The sequence below is a fragment of the Carassius gibelio genome, chromosome B12, assembly GCF_023724105.1.
Source record: "Carassius gibelio isolate Cgi1373 ecotype wild population from Czech Republic chromosome B12, carGib1.2-hapl.c, whole genome shotgun sequence".
Lineage (NCBI taxonomy): Eukaryota > Metazoa > Chordata > Actinopteri > Cypriniformes > Cyprinidae > Carassius > Carassius gibelio.
The window spans coordinates 485,297-500,875 of record NC_068407.1 but is presented as its reverse complement, the minus strand read 5'-3'; the positions used below and the strand labels follow the sequence as shown (position 1 = coordinate 500,875).

The 15,579-nt window shown below is 34.7% G+C and overlaps 2 protein-coding genes across 2 annotated transcripts; one reads left to right on the top strand and one right to left on the bottom strand.

The window, feature by feature from the left end:
- Nucleotides 1–5,409: 5,409 nt before the first annotated feature.
- Nucleotides 5,410–10,529, bottom strand: uros (uroporphyrinogen III synthase). Its single transcript, XM_052571622.1, has 9 exons — nucleotides 10,054–10,529; nucleotides 9,901–9,984; nucleotides 8,879–8,975; nucleotides 7,919–7,990; nucleotides 7,486–7,560; nucleotides 7,313–7,396; nucleotides 7,121–7,206; nucleotides 6,919–7,017; nucleotides 5,410–6,785 (listed from the first exon to the last, which is right to left on the bottom strand). Exons 1-9 carry the CDS (start codon nucleotides 10,114–10,116, stop codon nucleotides 6,654–6,656), a joined length of 792 nt encoding a protein of 263 aa, XP_052427582.1. The 5' UTR covers nucleotides 10,117–10,529; the 3' UTR covers nucleotides 5,410–6,653.
- Nucleotides 10,530–11,199: 670 nt separating this feature from the next.
- zgc:92749 (Elongation of very long chain fatty acids protein 6-like) lies at nucleotides 11,200–15,530 on the top strand. Its single transcript, XM_052571476.1, has 4 exons — nucleotides 11,200–11,382; nucleotides 12,029–12,160; nucleotides 12,948–13,099; nucleotides 13,842–15,530. Exons 1-4 carry the CDS (start codon nucleotides 11,297–11,299, stop codon nucleotides 14,270–14,272), a joined length of 801 nt encoding a protein of 266 aa, XP_052427436.1. The 5' UTR covers nucleotides 11,200–11,296; the 3' UTR covers nucleotides 14,273–15,530.
- The last annotated feature ends 49 nt before the right edge of the window (nucleotides 15,531–15,579 follow it).

Below are 15,579 nucleotides of genomic sequence, written 5' to 3'. Positions count from 1 at the left end.
AAAGAAGAGAGGACGGTTGTGAAGCAGGTGTTTGAGTTCACTTCTCATGTTTCGCTATGAAGGTGTAACGGAGGGAGGTCGCATCTCACCTGATCTCTAGCCCACGCTTCTTTTTTTCTTTTTTTTTTTTTGCATTAGTGGCAGGTAAACCTTAAATTATTCAGCATTGGAAACATAAGCAAGCAGACAGAAGAAGAATAGGACAACACAACCGCTCCACAAACTTTTAACAGCAGGGAAACACACTTTACATCTGTCCACCAGCAGAATTCTGGATGCTTTCAGCTTTCGTGTTTTGATTGGGGAGGGAAAGATGTAAAAAAACAAAAAAAAACAGGGAAAACAGGAGGACAATGTGTTGGGAAAGAGCTCATGCTAATCCAAAGGGGTTTATCCTTCCCTACAGCACCGAGAGATTAGTCCAAATTAAACCAACGTAATACCACTGAGGTTTAGATGCTATACACATGTCAGTTCAGGGTTAATTCATTTCAACACAGGTGCCTTCACTTTGCATTTTTATTCTTCCACATTTAAAAAAAAACTGATTTCTATGCATTGGAATCCCAAAACCAAAGGAAGTTAACCTTTGACTTTGACTCAGTTTGACTCAGACTTTTTGCAAAGCACAACACAATTCTCTATGAACACACACACATCTAACAGAATTAATATTATGGCAAAGATGTTTGCAAATTCTTGCTTTTGAGATGTGTTTGTGATTTTTTGAACGCAGTGATTTGTTTTGCAAGAGATGAGAGGTATTTCGCATTTTGTGTGTTAATCTTGTATTTGTGTGTAAAGTTTTAAAAAACAAGGCAAAGTTTAGAAAATGTGTGTAAGCAGCTGAATAAAACTAATGCAACATCATCTTGAGTGTAATGACACACAGTGACCAGCAGAGGACAGTCAGACTCACATGACGAGATCTGAGCCTCCACTCAGAGAGGACACACACACACACACACACACACTCTCTCTCTCTCTCTCTCTCTCACACACACACACACAAACACACACACACACACAAACTCGCTTTCTCACACACACACACACACACACTCTCTCTCTCTCTCTCTCACACACACACACACACACACACTCTCACTCTCACACACACACACACACTCTCTCTCTCTCTCACACACACACACACACACACTCTATCTCTCTCTCTCTCACACACACACACACACAAACACACACACACACAAACTCGCTTTCTCACACACACACACACACACACACTCTCTCTCTCTCTCTCTCTCACACACACACTCTCTCTCTCTCTCTCTCTCTCTCTCTCTCTCTCTCTCTCTCTCACACACACACACACACACACACAAACTCGCTTTCTCACACACACACACACACACACACACAAACACACTCTCTCTCTCTCTCAAAACAGCACTTTTCAATCCTTTGTAAGGCACCCTGATCCCAAAATGTAAAAGGCCCAATTAATACTGAGAACAAATAAATTTAGAAATATGTAAAATACTTAGTTTGTATGTTCCATCTGTAATGTTGATTTGTTATTTATTTATTTATTCATTTATTCAAATAAAAATATTTTATTGATCACATTAATACATGTTTTGATTTTAATCAAATGTATGAATTTATTTATATATTTAAATTACTTTTTACTTGTTTATTTGTACCGGTTGTTTTTTTAATAAAATGTATTATTTAAATACATTTTATTAACTATAAAATTTATAATTTATTATTTAAATATCTAATTTATTAAAATAATCAAAACAAATAAAAAATTAAAATATATAAATACCAAAACAAATAAATATATTTATTCATGTATTTATTTAAGTAACATTTTATTATTGTTATTTTAATGAAATGTATTGAAGCCTAATTGACTTACTATTAAAATTATTATTTTAGTCAATTCTATATTTTAATCAAATGTATATTTATTATTTAAATGACATCTTATTTATTTTCACTCAAAATGATTTATTAGTTATTTCCCCTGTCTTTGTTTATTTGTTTTCCCACCTCTGTGCTCGAACATGACGCTTGGCTCGTGTACGAGTATAAATCATATTCATAATTGATATAAGATGATCTGAAGAGGAGATAGTGTATAATAAATGATATTCAAAGCTCATAAAAGCTGAGCAGATGTTTGCATCTCAATCAGAAGTTCGTCAAAAATCATTTGAGCAAAGCAGCTCGCCTCGTTTCTCTTCCTTCACTGAACTCTACTTGGTTCTGATCTACATGAGGATGAGAAACACATTCAAAATCATCCTCAAATCAGAGTTTGACGTGATGATCATCAGAGAATCACTCGCACATCCAACAGAAGCCCAGGTGCAGGTGGAGCAGAGCATGCTGGGTAATTTACGATCCACTAACAGAAGATCTGAAGGGTTCATCGCTCAATATAACACACTGTTCTGCCACAGTATAGTTCTGAACATTCATCTTGAGCTACATGACATAATATCACAAGACTAGTTAGAGTTTAACTAGCACTCAAACTAAACCAGAACAAAGACCTGATCCTAAACAAACACAGGTTTATATTAATATTTAACCAGCGTGACTATTAATCATTATCTAACGAATCCAGCCTCGTTCAGAAAGCGGAGCGTCACACGCTCAACGAGAACAACAGAAGCAGGGTTTGTGTTTCAGACTCATTCACACACACACACTGTGATTCAGTGCCATCACGAGTGCATCTTCCTGCTCTCTGCAGATGATGATGAAGATGATGATGATGATGAGCAAACGCAGAAGCTCTCGTGTGCACATATTCATAAACCCTTCCTGAAGCACTATAAACCTGCATGTGATCAGAAAGCGTTATATTTCCTTCATAACCTCTCCGTCCTGCCACAAAACATGGTTTTATAATTAGAGTTGTGCAAAAAATAAAAGAATTAAAGCACTGACTGTAATTCAGTAAGTTAGTGTGAATGTGAAGTGAATTTCCTGCGTCACATCAGAAGTTGAATTATAATAAAAGCGAGAGGAACTGATTTGTGAACCAAAGAAATGAAACACTCTTCCACTCTCGGCTCAAAAAAGTTAATTTGCAGCATTTATTTGAAATAGAAATCTTTTATAACATTATAAATGTCTTTACTCGCACTTTTGATCAATTTACAGTGATGCATCCACTCCACAAACGATAGCATTACTACTACAGAACATTCTCTAAGAACAATGATATTATTAGAGTAGAGCAAAAATAGGACAAAATTATGTGTGTGTAAGAGTGTGTGTGTGTGTAAGAGTGTGTGTGTGTAAGAGTGTGTGTGTGTGTGTGTGTGTGTGTGTCTAACAGGAGTGTAATAACAGTGGTGGACTGGCTGTCGTTGGTGACGCTCCGTCTCTCTCTGCTTCCCGCCGTGTGCAGATGGTTCATTGTCTTCAGTTTCCGAAAACATTCCCAGTCCGTCAGGAGTCAGGACAGAGTCCAGCTGTGAGTGTGTGAGGTTTGAGCAGGTTTCTCTCACTGACCGATGAACAAAAGTGATCTTCTGGACTGCACTCTGAAAACTGGATTTACTGGAGTTCATAAATAATTCAGAAATCACAAATGAAAAAAAGAAAGCAGTTTTTTTAAATAGTAAACACATTTAACAATATTGTGAAAAAGACTTGATGAGCAGAAGATAATTATTTAAAAAACATAAAAAATCTTACTATTCCAAAACTTTTGACTGGTAAAACACACACACACAGATATATGTGTGTGTGTGTGTGTGTGTGTGTGTGTGTTTTAACAATCATCTCTTATCACACGTTATTTGAGAATAACATTTAATAACAGATCACATTTACAGAATCATAAGTACAATTATAGTTTTGATTAATATTTTGACTTGTATTTTTAAAAGATTTTTAATTTATCTTTTTTTCCGTCAAAATTTAGCTTTTTATTTATTTTTAGTATTTTTTGTTTTATATATTATATTAGTTTTTATTTATGTTCTGATCAGTTTTATTTAATATTATTATAGATCTTATGTTTTAATTTTTATTTCAGTTTTTTTTTTTCATTTTAAATAGTTTATGTATATATATATATATATATATATATATATATATATATATATATATATATATATATATATATATATATATAGTTATAGTTATTTATTTTTTATTCATGTGTTTATTTTTATTTCCATTATAGTTAAACTAAAAAAAGAAATTTTGCCATGGCAACTAGCAGAAATAGAACCCTTTTTAAATAATTTAAAAAAAATTACATTTTTTTGTGTGTTTTTGTCATTCTTAGTTTTCATTTTTAACATTCTTAAATCAAGATGCTTTTACTTTAGATGCAAAAGAGTCTTGTTTGATTTATTTTTTTAAATGCATCTAAATAGAGTTTATGCCAAACAAGAAAAATACCTGCAAATTAATCTTAATTCAAAATTAAAACCTAACCATTTTCTTCCTGACCACACAGACACTAGTTCTTGATTTAGGCATAAACTCGCTTTATTTGCATGCATTTTTTTTTTTTTTTTTTTTTTGAAAACAAGACTTTTTGCTTCTCAAGTAAATGTAGATTTAAGGATGATTGGATATTTGTACTGGAAAACAATGAACATGAAATCCTGAAAGAATAAAACAGCCAGACATTTATGAGGAGATCATGTCTGTTCTTCAGTGATAACAGGGTCATGTGACCTGAGCAGAATCATGACCTCATCATTATCTCCCGCCTGCCATGACACACACGAGACGGTGCACTTCTTCATCTTCATGAGTCTTCACGCTGTCTTACACTGGAGTAGATTTCTATATGAATGCATACTATTCACTAAAATCATCAGATGTCATGCAAAAGTCAGAATTAGTTTTTTTTTTCAACAGCTTAAACACATTTTCAAAACTTTGCCTCTTTTTTTATCAGAGGAAGTAGAATTAACTGAGTTCAAATTCAAATAAATGTATCTATAAGGAATATAAAGTACTAAAAAATAACACAATAAAATAAATAATACAAATTGTGAATTTTCCCCCAGCTCCATTACAGCTAAAGAGGAAGATATTTTATAATAAACAATTTTTTAGATGATAACTAGCCACTGTATGTGAGCAAGCAATATAAATACATAATTTCATTACATTACATGTGTTGATGTCCAGTGACTGTTAGTGTGAAAATAATATTTTAGATGAGAAACAAACTAGTGTATGATGTTGCAAAACTTGGTTTTAGAGAACATATAAGTTATCATTTCGATTTCCATATTAATATATTTTATAATTTTGCATAAAAATAAATGCATTTTGTTTTAAGGTTAAGTTAGTGTACGTGTGTCTGTGTGCGAGTGTGTGTGAGTGTGTGTCATCAGCTTGAGCGATGCTGTAAACAATGTAGTTCTGCATGATGCATGATGAGTTTTCACGCCATTGTAACAGTTATTTCACAGTCATATCTTTAATGAAAAGGTAATATGAGACGTAGAGTATTCCTCACATCATCACACACACACACACACACACACACTACAGTCTCGAGAAGTAAACTAAATATGACAAAGCCTCCCTTTGGGAACATTTACACTGCAAAAACAAACAAACAAAGATTTTCTTACTCAGACTTCCATCTAAAATATCTCAAAGTTCTTAAATCAAGATTCACGAAGTTGAGAAGCAGAAAGACTGAAGATATTAGGTCTGGTTTTCTGAAATAAATGATCAATATTAATTGAGTTCATGCTTGAAAGAACACAAATATATCCAACAACTGAGTCAGAAATATGATCTTGTTCTTCTTTGAATTAAGGAGATGTTTCTCCCCCAAATTACAGATGTTTTCTCTTCTTTAAAGCATGAACTCATTTCATTTTGGCTTTTTTTTTTTTTTAACAATTCTTGTCAGTTTGCTACAGAATTCTCATATATTTTAATGCAAAACAGAGCAAAAATACTAAAATATATACAAATATGTGTACATTAAAAGATATTTAAAATATAGTGTGACATGGCTATATTTGGAAAAACAAGTAACAATTTTTATTTAATTCTGAAAATGTAAAGAAAGTATTGAACTAGGTATTGTGTTACTATAATTAATTATAATAAAAAATAACAGAAGTATATGATTAAATAAACGTGTATATGTTTAATATAAAAATAATTAAGTTTAATTGAAGTTTTTCATTTTATTGCGTTTTTGAAAATATATATTTTTATTTATTTTTGTCTTAGTTTTAGTTATTGGTGATGAATACAAATAAATATTTAGATGTTTGGCTCAAATAATTAAATTGTCCAGTGACTTTGTTTCAGTGACTTTCCCAGTGGTTGGTAATTACTGGATATTAATGTTTAATCTCCATTTCCATTCATAAACTGAAAAATTACAACAACAATATTAGTAGTGCAAAAGCCTACAATCTCATATTTGTGTATATAATTATTATAACATCACAAAAACAAATACTTCTGTCTCTGTGTGTTTGCAAATGATGCAAATAAAAATCCTTTAGTTATTAAAGCACAAAAGCTGTTCGAGCCTCTGATGATCTCAAAGATTCGACATGAAACCCAGACACAGATGCATTCAAACATACAGCTGCAAAACACATACAGATAGAGAGATATTAATGCAATCACTTCTAATATCTACTGCAGAAGCGGGACTCTGGTGGTCAGAGGTCAGAGGTCAGGGCGTGTGTGATGGCGGCGGCCAGGTGTTTTGCTGTGGGTTTCTCCGCGCAGCAGCTGACCGTCAGTCCGTGTGACTTCAGCGCGTCTGCTGTGGTCCGGCCGATCGACGCAAACTGAACAACACAACCATCCTTTATTACAAACAACATGAGAACCTGTGATCTGATGACTGCTTCTGTGCTGCAGGACACTGGTGTTCTCTGAATGTGCTTCATCTCAATCACTGTATGATGATGATTGCTGTACCTTTATCTGCTCCAGCTGAGATCCTGAGAGTCTCTTCACCAAATCCAGACAGAACGACACTCCGGACGGACTGAAGAACGCCACGCTCGCTGGGACGCCCTGAACACACACACACACACACACACACACAGACACACACACAGACAGACAGGTGAGTGAGGGCGCTCTCATGAACACACAGATGTAGGTCTCTGACACACACCTGCTGAGTGAAGTAGTGTGTGATGTTGTTCTGTAGATCCGGATGTTCAGACGTCTGATAGACGGTCAGAGTCTCCAGAGGAACATCTGACACAGAGACACACTGAGAATAAACCCATCGCCAGAATCATCACCAAAACACAGAGACACACTGCAAACAGAAAGCTGGAAATAAATGAATAAATGTCCTCACGGTTGTCTCGGAGCGCGGTGGCCAGAACTTCACGTTTGATGGAGCCGCAGGGAAAGAAAAGTGGCTTTATCTCTTGATTTTCTCCTGCGTTTAACAAAACACATTAACAAAGACTTATGAAAATATGAAATATCTAGCCGTCATCAGAGAGAGTGATATTAGAAGGATCATACTCTGGAGGATGAGGCGAGCGAGAGCATCTGCGGTCCCAGTCTCTTCTCCCAGAGGACTCAGACCCAACTCTACAACTGAAAGAAAAGAACAAGTAAAGCTTTATTACAATTCTACAAGCTTTCATTACTGGACGATGCTGACAGCGAGCTCTGTTTGAAAATCTGATTGTGCTTTTATAAGAGTATGACCAGGTCATATTTCAGCACCACAAAAAAAGTTATACTTTGCATAATGACCATTAAGCCTATGTTTAGGCCAACAACAATTATTGCAACAATGCAAAAAAAAAAAATACAAAATTATATGAATCCTCAGCTATATATATATATATATATATATATATATATATATACAGACAAATTTTTTTTGTATTATATATATTTATTATAAATATTTTTTTTTACATAACATGTGTGTGAAATGATTTCATACCTAAAGATGCTGTGGCTTTTCCAACCACATAAACTGACTTTTCATTCCATTTGTCTTTCACTGCGTCCCATTCTGTCGAACAAAAACACATTCTCTACAGTGCTACGAATACTGTCGTATTATATGCAAAATAAAACCATAATGCTCCAAAATCAGACATTTTCTTGAAGTGTCTTTATCATTTTAAGCCATGCATCCAATCATTTATTATTAAAAGTGATAAAAAGTGTTGAAACTGTGGCCTCTAGACATTACTGTGAGCACTTACATGTACGTACATTTACATGCAGATGCTTTTATCAAGCTAAACTTTTCAATTCATGCATTCCCTAGAAATCAAAGACTGAAACACTGCTTTAATGTTTGAGAATTAATATAACAGAATTAATATAATTCCCATCATTTATGAGTTTCTACATCTGAAATATATAATCATCCTTCCACATTACATCTAATTCATTTAATAACTTTCATTGTAGTTTTTACAGTTAATTATAGCTAAAACTATCATTAAAACCATTAGAAAATATTCTTACTGTGTAAAATAAAATATTATTATTATATTATTTTTAATTATAATATTTTATTTTTATTTCATCTGGTTGCCTTGCCAACGTTACTCATTTTAATCTGGCTAATTTGAAATAACAAAAATAAAACTTAAATAAAAATATAAACAAAAGTATTTAAAAAAAAATGCTAATACAAAGCAAAAAATAAAATACTAAAATTTAAATGAAAATAGCAAAAAAATAAACTGATTCAAAATATTATTAAAAAGCTACATGATACTAAAATAACACTGTGTTTGTGGATGAGCTGCTCTTTTGTTAAAATGTAATTTCATGACATTATACTGTAATATATACTATATTAGCCATCCAATAAGAAGCAAACACATCTCCAAGGCTTTGCGCATGGCTCCTGTATCTGATAAAGCACAGGAGGATCCAGACTCACTGTGTGTGTGTTTCTGTGAGTCTAAACAGCTCTTCACGGCCTCCACGGCTCGGGGACTGGTGAAGATCAGACCTCCAAACCTCTCGGGCTCAAAGAGCTGGGGTTCACAGCACAAACACAAAGGGTTCAGATCTCACAAAACACAGCAACGTTATTCACCTTCAGTGGCCAGTTCAATCTGGGTTTGGAAATGCCAGGATCAAGAAACACATCTTACTTCTGTACTGGTTTTTCAAAGCACAAATAACTACTTCTGACTGCTCCATCTCTGACGATTGTGCCAGTGTAGTTTACAATCAGAGATAAGAAGAAAAAAAAAATTAATTAAATTTTAGATTTTTGTTTGTTATTGACAGCGGTTTAAGAATTTGATGATACATTACACTGCTGTCAAAAGTTTTTGTTTACATAATATATGTGTGTTCTGTATACACACATACAGTATATATATTGAAAATATTTACATGTATACACATTTATATTCTTATATTTTATATTATATATAAATATATAAACAGCATTTTTCTTACATATATATATATATATATATATATATATATATATATATATATATATATATATATATATATGGATGTGTTTTCATTTATATATACAGGATAAAAATATACACATATAATAACTTTTATTTTGGATGCGATTAATCGCGATTAATTACTTAACAGCACTAATTTATATATCAAATAAATGATAAGACTATATATATATATAAATGTAAATATTTTTTTTAAATATATGCATATATATATATATATATATATATATATATATATATATATATATATATATATATATATTTACAATGTATGTGTATTTATATATGTGTAATAAATATACACAGCATAATATATTCCAATATATTCTGTAAATAAAATCGTATTTTGAATGCGATTAATCGTTTGACAGCACTAGTTACAAATGTTGCATTTTTTTTGTACCAGTTTTAAGTCAGATCGGATTACTTTTGAACAACTGGCCCCAGAAGAAGCAGTTTCCAAACTCACCCGCTCAGAAAGATGATCTAGAGACACGAATTTAAAGGACAGAACCGGAATCAAAGAAGCTGTGTGTCCACATGAAGCCAACTCCTGCAAGAAACACCCAACATCAAAACACTGGGATTATTGTGAAGGTTATTAATCATCATGAGGCATTACCTGGATGTAAGGGTCTGCTTCGCTCTCACTCTCTCGTGGCTCTTTCAGAAGCAGCACTTTCATGTTTGCAGGCCTCTAAAACACTGAAATGTGCTTTAATAATGACTGAAGACGTTTCTGCTGAATGACAATATCAGCATACGCCCATAGGAACACACATGTGTCACACAGTGATAACAGGAACAACAGACAACTGCACACACACGTCAGGGAGGAACTGAGGCTCTTGTGTTTTCATGCATTGACTTTAGTGAAGTATATCACAGCGAACAAGGATTATTCAGCTGAAAGCGCTTTAAAGCGGTGACTGTCGAAGCTATTCATGCAGCTGATAAGAGTAGCAATACTTGATGAATGTGGTTTAATAACAGTTGGATACTTGCTTTAATTGATACGTGCAGTGAGTGAGTTTGTGTAGCTTTCCGCAGGATTGTGACACATATAAACTACAGCGGTGAAGCCGGACGCGTTTCAAAACAGAACAGTGCGGCTTTTCAAAATAAAAGTCCCAATGGTTCCTAAAGTTTATGGGTGTATGGAAGAAAATTAAAGAACATATAGTAGAGACGTTTTATCTTACAAGTCGTTTTTACCCTGGCAAATCTGAGTTTATACCTAAAAAACAGTAAGAATTAAAGTTTTTACGTATTTAAGTAACAGTCCGAATCACGTCTTTTCACGATATCCATTTATTTCTTAATCTATAAATTGCTTAATTCTTTTTTTTTTCATTCATTTGTGCTGTAAAGCATTTACGAGTGTTTTGCTTAAAAATATTACATTTTGGCCCTTTGCTCTTATTTAGTTAGGACAGTGAAGCAGAAGTGGTAGAGAGAAGGAGAGCTAATTAGTTAAAGTACGTTTTATTTATTTATTTATTTTAATTCGACGTTTTAGACAACAACAAAGAAAGGTATTCTTAACTGTGAGATTTATTGAACTGGTTGTTAATAGCAACACTATTTGTTTATTTATTTGTGTGTGTTTGTGTAAATATGTTTGCAAATTTTTCCTCATAAATATAAAACTTGGAAAACGGTTAGAGCTCGTCTTTAAAAATGCAGCCGTCTTTGCGTATTTCGACGCTGATTGGATGAGCCTGCTGCTCCGGCTCCTCCCCTCCCGCATATAATTATGAAGTTCCGCAGGCGTGTTCTCGGTGCTTTACATCCGCGATCTCTCTGCTTCCTCTCGGAAACACCTTCATCACTTACACTTCACTAACACTTAACGTTAAAGTTTGATGAAGATGAACGAGTCGCTTCACGCGTTTGACTTCGAGCGTCACTTTGACGATCTCGCCGCGCGGGAATGGTTCGAACAGAACTGGTGAGTCAAATGATCAGAACCGAATCACTGATTCATTCTATAACTCCTCTTACTCTATAATAATGCATAAACAGAACCAGAATCAAACAGAATATTCGGGAATGCTGCATGCAATGCATTATAATACTTCACACATTTCTAACATGCCTCCTGCTTTACATGTTTAACACTTCCTACTCATTAAAACGAAGCAAGAATAACCTTTGACCTGTCATCTTAAATATCACAATCACATCGATTCAGTGCAATAATGTGTGTGATTGTGAATTATATAAAGTGTTCAGGTAGTTTTATGACTCCTGTGATTGATGGATCGATGTCGGTGATAAGAGAGGTTCAAGTTCAGGTGCGCTCACCTTTGACCTTTCAGCTGATTGTGACATCAAAATCTAATAAAGAGTCCAAAAACCTTTAGAGTTAGATCAGGACAAAGAGACGTTATGTATGTATGTGTATGTGTATGTGTGTGTGTGTGTGTGTGTGTGTGTATGTGTGTGTGTGTGTGTGTGCTATATAAATAAACCTGGCCTTGCTGTTGCTTTATTCTTTAATAAGTGCAATATCTGTGTGTATATGTTTGTAATGTGTGTGTGTGTGTGTGTGTGTGTGTGTGTGTGTGTGTGTGTGTGTGTGTAATGTGTTTCAGGGGAGCGTCGTTGGTTCTGTCCGGTGTGTATGTGCTGGTTATATTTCTTGGACGTGTCTACATGAAGGACCGAGAGAAGCTGGATCTGAGGAAGCCTCTGGTGCTCTGGTCATTGAGTCTGGCCACGTTCAGGTGAGACGCAGACACACACTTCTCTGAACAACACCGGAACGGTCAGATAGAAACTGGAGTCTGCAATTCTGACCTTTTCTCTGAATTGTGAGTTTTGAAATCAGAAATCTAAGAAAAAATATTAGAATTTTCAGGATGTGAACTCAAAATTACGAGAAAAAAATCATAAGTGTGAGATGTAAAAACTGAATTATGAGAAATGTGTTAGAATTGTGAGGTATAAACAAAAAAAAATCAGAGAACAAACCTAGAACTGCAAGGTGTAAACTCAGAATTGCGCAAAAAAAATCATAAGTGTGAGATGCAAACTCAGAATTATGACCAAAAAATGTTAGAACCACAAGATGTAAACTCAAAAATATGATTTTTTTTTTTTTAACTCCAAAATCAGAGAAAAAAAGTTCGAATTACAAGATTCAAACCCAAATTATTATTATTATTTTTTTTTTAGATTTGTGAGATATAAACTGAGAAACCAGAGTAAAAAATATTAGAATTGCAAGATGTAAACTGATAATTATGCAGAAAATTCTTAAGTGTGAGATGCAAACTAAGAATCATGAGAAAAATGTTGAGATATAAACCCTGCTAGAAAAATAGCACAAATTGTTTATATCTGGTAATTCTGGTTCTATATCATAATTCTGTCATCTTCTATAGAGTTGTCTCCTAGTTTTGTGGCGTGAGTTTTACTGTGTTTAGCTGAGAACGCTCTGTTGGATCAGATATGAGCGGAGTCTGATGAGCTGTCTTGATTCTCTGAATGGTGTGTGTGTGTGTGTGTCAGTGTGATGGGGGCGATGCGGACGGGCTGGTACATGTTCAGTGTGCTGAGGTCACGTGGGCTCCGGGTGTCTGTGTGTGACACTGGCTTCTTCAGCGCCCCTGTCAGCAAGTTCTGGGCGTTCGTCTTCACTCTGAGTAAAGCGCCGGAGCTCGGTAAGACTTTACATTAACTGCTCTGGAGGAAATATAGCTCATCATTCATCCATTATATCTTTGTTCCGCGGTGAAAAAAAAAAAAAAGGAAGAAGCTTGTAAATTTCACAAATAGTTACAAAGAAATGTAACTCTGTAGCACTGAAGCAGTCAAAAGTAGCACAGAGATATTTGTAGCAATAGACAACGATACATTGTATCCGTTTGTCTTTGATGCCAAAAATCATTAGGATATTAAGTTAAAAAAAAGTGTTACAAAAGTGAATATATTATAGTCTTTCTGTGTGTGTGAGAGAGAGAGAGAGGGAGAGAGAGACAGTATTTCACACTTAATATTAGTTAACATTCATAAATGTTATTCAAAACATTTTTTTCTTCATTGTACGGCTTTTAACTGGTTAGTTTAAATAAACTGAATTACAGTATTTTGAAACTAATAATGTCACAACACACAAAAAGATCTTGACTCGTGCACATCATGTTACTGACTTTGCATGCTTGTGATGGGAGTTAAACGTTTGCATAAAAGAGGACTTCTGTGTGAAAGCAAGAACTGATCCAGTGTGCATCTTGAATGCAGCGTACTCTCTTTCAAACACGTGCATGTAAATGTTAAATAACTTTGCACAGACCAATTGATTTTATTACACTGCATTATTTGATGCATGCATACTAACTCTAGATTGTGTCTTTGGCGGCCCGTTGAGCTGATGTTTTGTGATCTGCATGTGGTGTTGTTCAGGGGACACGGTGTTCATCGTCCTGCGTAAGCAGCGTCTGATCTTCCTGCACTGGTATCATCACATCACCGTCCTGCTCTACACCTGGTACACGTATAAAGACCGTGTGGCCGGCGGCGGCTGGTTCATGACCATGAACTACATCGTCCATGCGTTCATGTACAGCTACTACACGGCTAAAGCAGCCGGCGCTCGAGTGCCTCGACTCTGTGCCATGATGGTCACGCTCATGCAGATCACACAGATGTTCATAGGGCTCACCATCGTAGGGCTCCTCTACCTCTGGAATCATGACACCCTCTGCTTCTCCACCAAGAGCAACATCATCTGCGCCTCTCTGATGTACCTCAGCTACCTGCTGCTCTTCTCCGTCTTCTTCTATCAGTCCTACTTCAGACGCTCTGGAGAGCAGAAGAGCGTGAAGCGAGAGTGAGAGGAGCTCTTCACTGTCCCGTCCCTTTAAACTCACGCAAAACCATCCATGAAGGGAATTGAAAACACTAGTTTACATGCTCAGAGATTAAAACTAGATTAAAGAAGACTAGTTTTAGGACCATTAAAAAAAATTATATATATTTTAAAAATATGTATATATGAAGAGTTCAGAACCAAAAACGTGGAGGTTTAATATGCTTAATTGTCATAAAAAAAATGTCACGAAGCATTATATATTGAAATATATGACAGTTAAGCATGTTAAAAACCCATAATTCTTATTATTTTAGTGAAAGCAGGTTTAAGTTAAAGTTGTTGATTTTATTTTATGAAACTATTAAATTCCAGTTGTGATTTTTTTTTTTTTTTTTTTTTTTTTTGTAAGCTGTTCATAACATGTCACAATGAAAAAAAAAGGTTAAAAAGGCTTTATTCATGCAAAATGTTTTTTTTTTTTTTTTAATGTTTGTGAAATGTGACTTTGATCAAATGTTCTGAGATTGGTTCGCCGACAGAAGTGCTCTTTTCTAAGTTCAGGAGTTAAACGTGTGTTAATGTTAATGTTTACAGGCCTTGTGTGTAAAGCATTGATTTCCTCCCAGAGGAACAGAGCCTCACGTGCTCCTCTGGAACAATGAAACCATTGATCGTCTAATCTGGACACAAACATGAGTGATCAAAACCCTTCAAAACAACTACAAAATCCCTAAAAGTTGATCTGCAGCTGTTCACAACTACATTTACCATAAAATGTCCAAATGTAATATGCACAGAATCTGATTGTTAACGCAGACACGTGAGAAAGAATGTAAAAGGGTCAGCACTTGCAGGTGTTTTCAGGATAAATTACTGTAAACCGACGCTGTGTGTGACACACAGGAGATTTAGTGTGTTATATTCCAGCTCTTCTGTGAGTATCTAGTGGTTCTAGGACTGTGTAACTCTATAAACGAGTTTATCTGGAGATCAGATTGTGTTTGTGGTTGTCGAAGCCTGTCGGACGGTGTAAAGTCGTCTTTCTGGTTAGCCAGCATCCAGCATTTGCATTGATCTGGTTGATCGTCACAACACCTGCTCAGGTCTCAGATTCATTCTGTTCTTCTAGATCTCACCAAACATCACACTCTACATCAACAATTAACCACATCTTTTATTCATTTTGAAATATGAGAATGTTTGCAAAGTCCTGATCTTCTGGTTACATGAGAAACTTTCTGAAGCATGTGTTTATTAATAATAAACACCTAATAAACTGATTTTTAGTCCTGTCATTTCTCAGCAAGAATTAGTTCTCTTGGGGTCAGG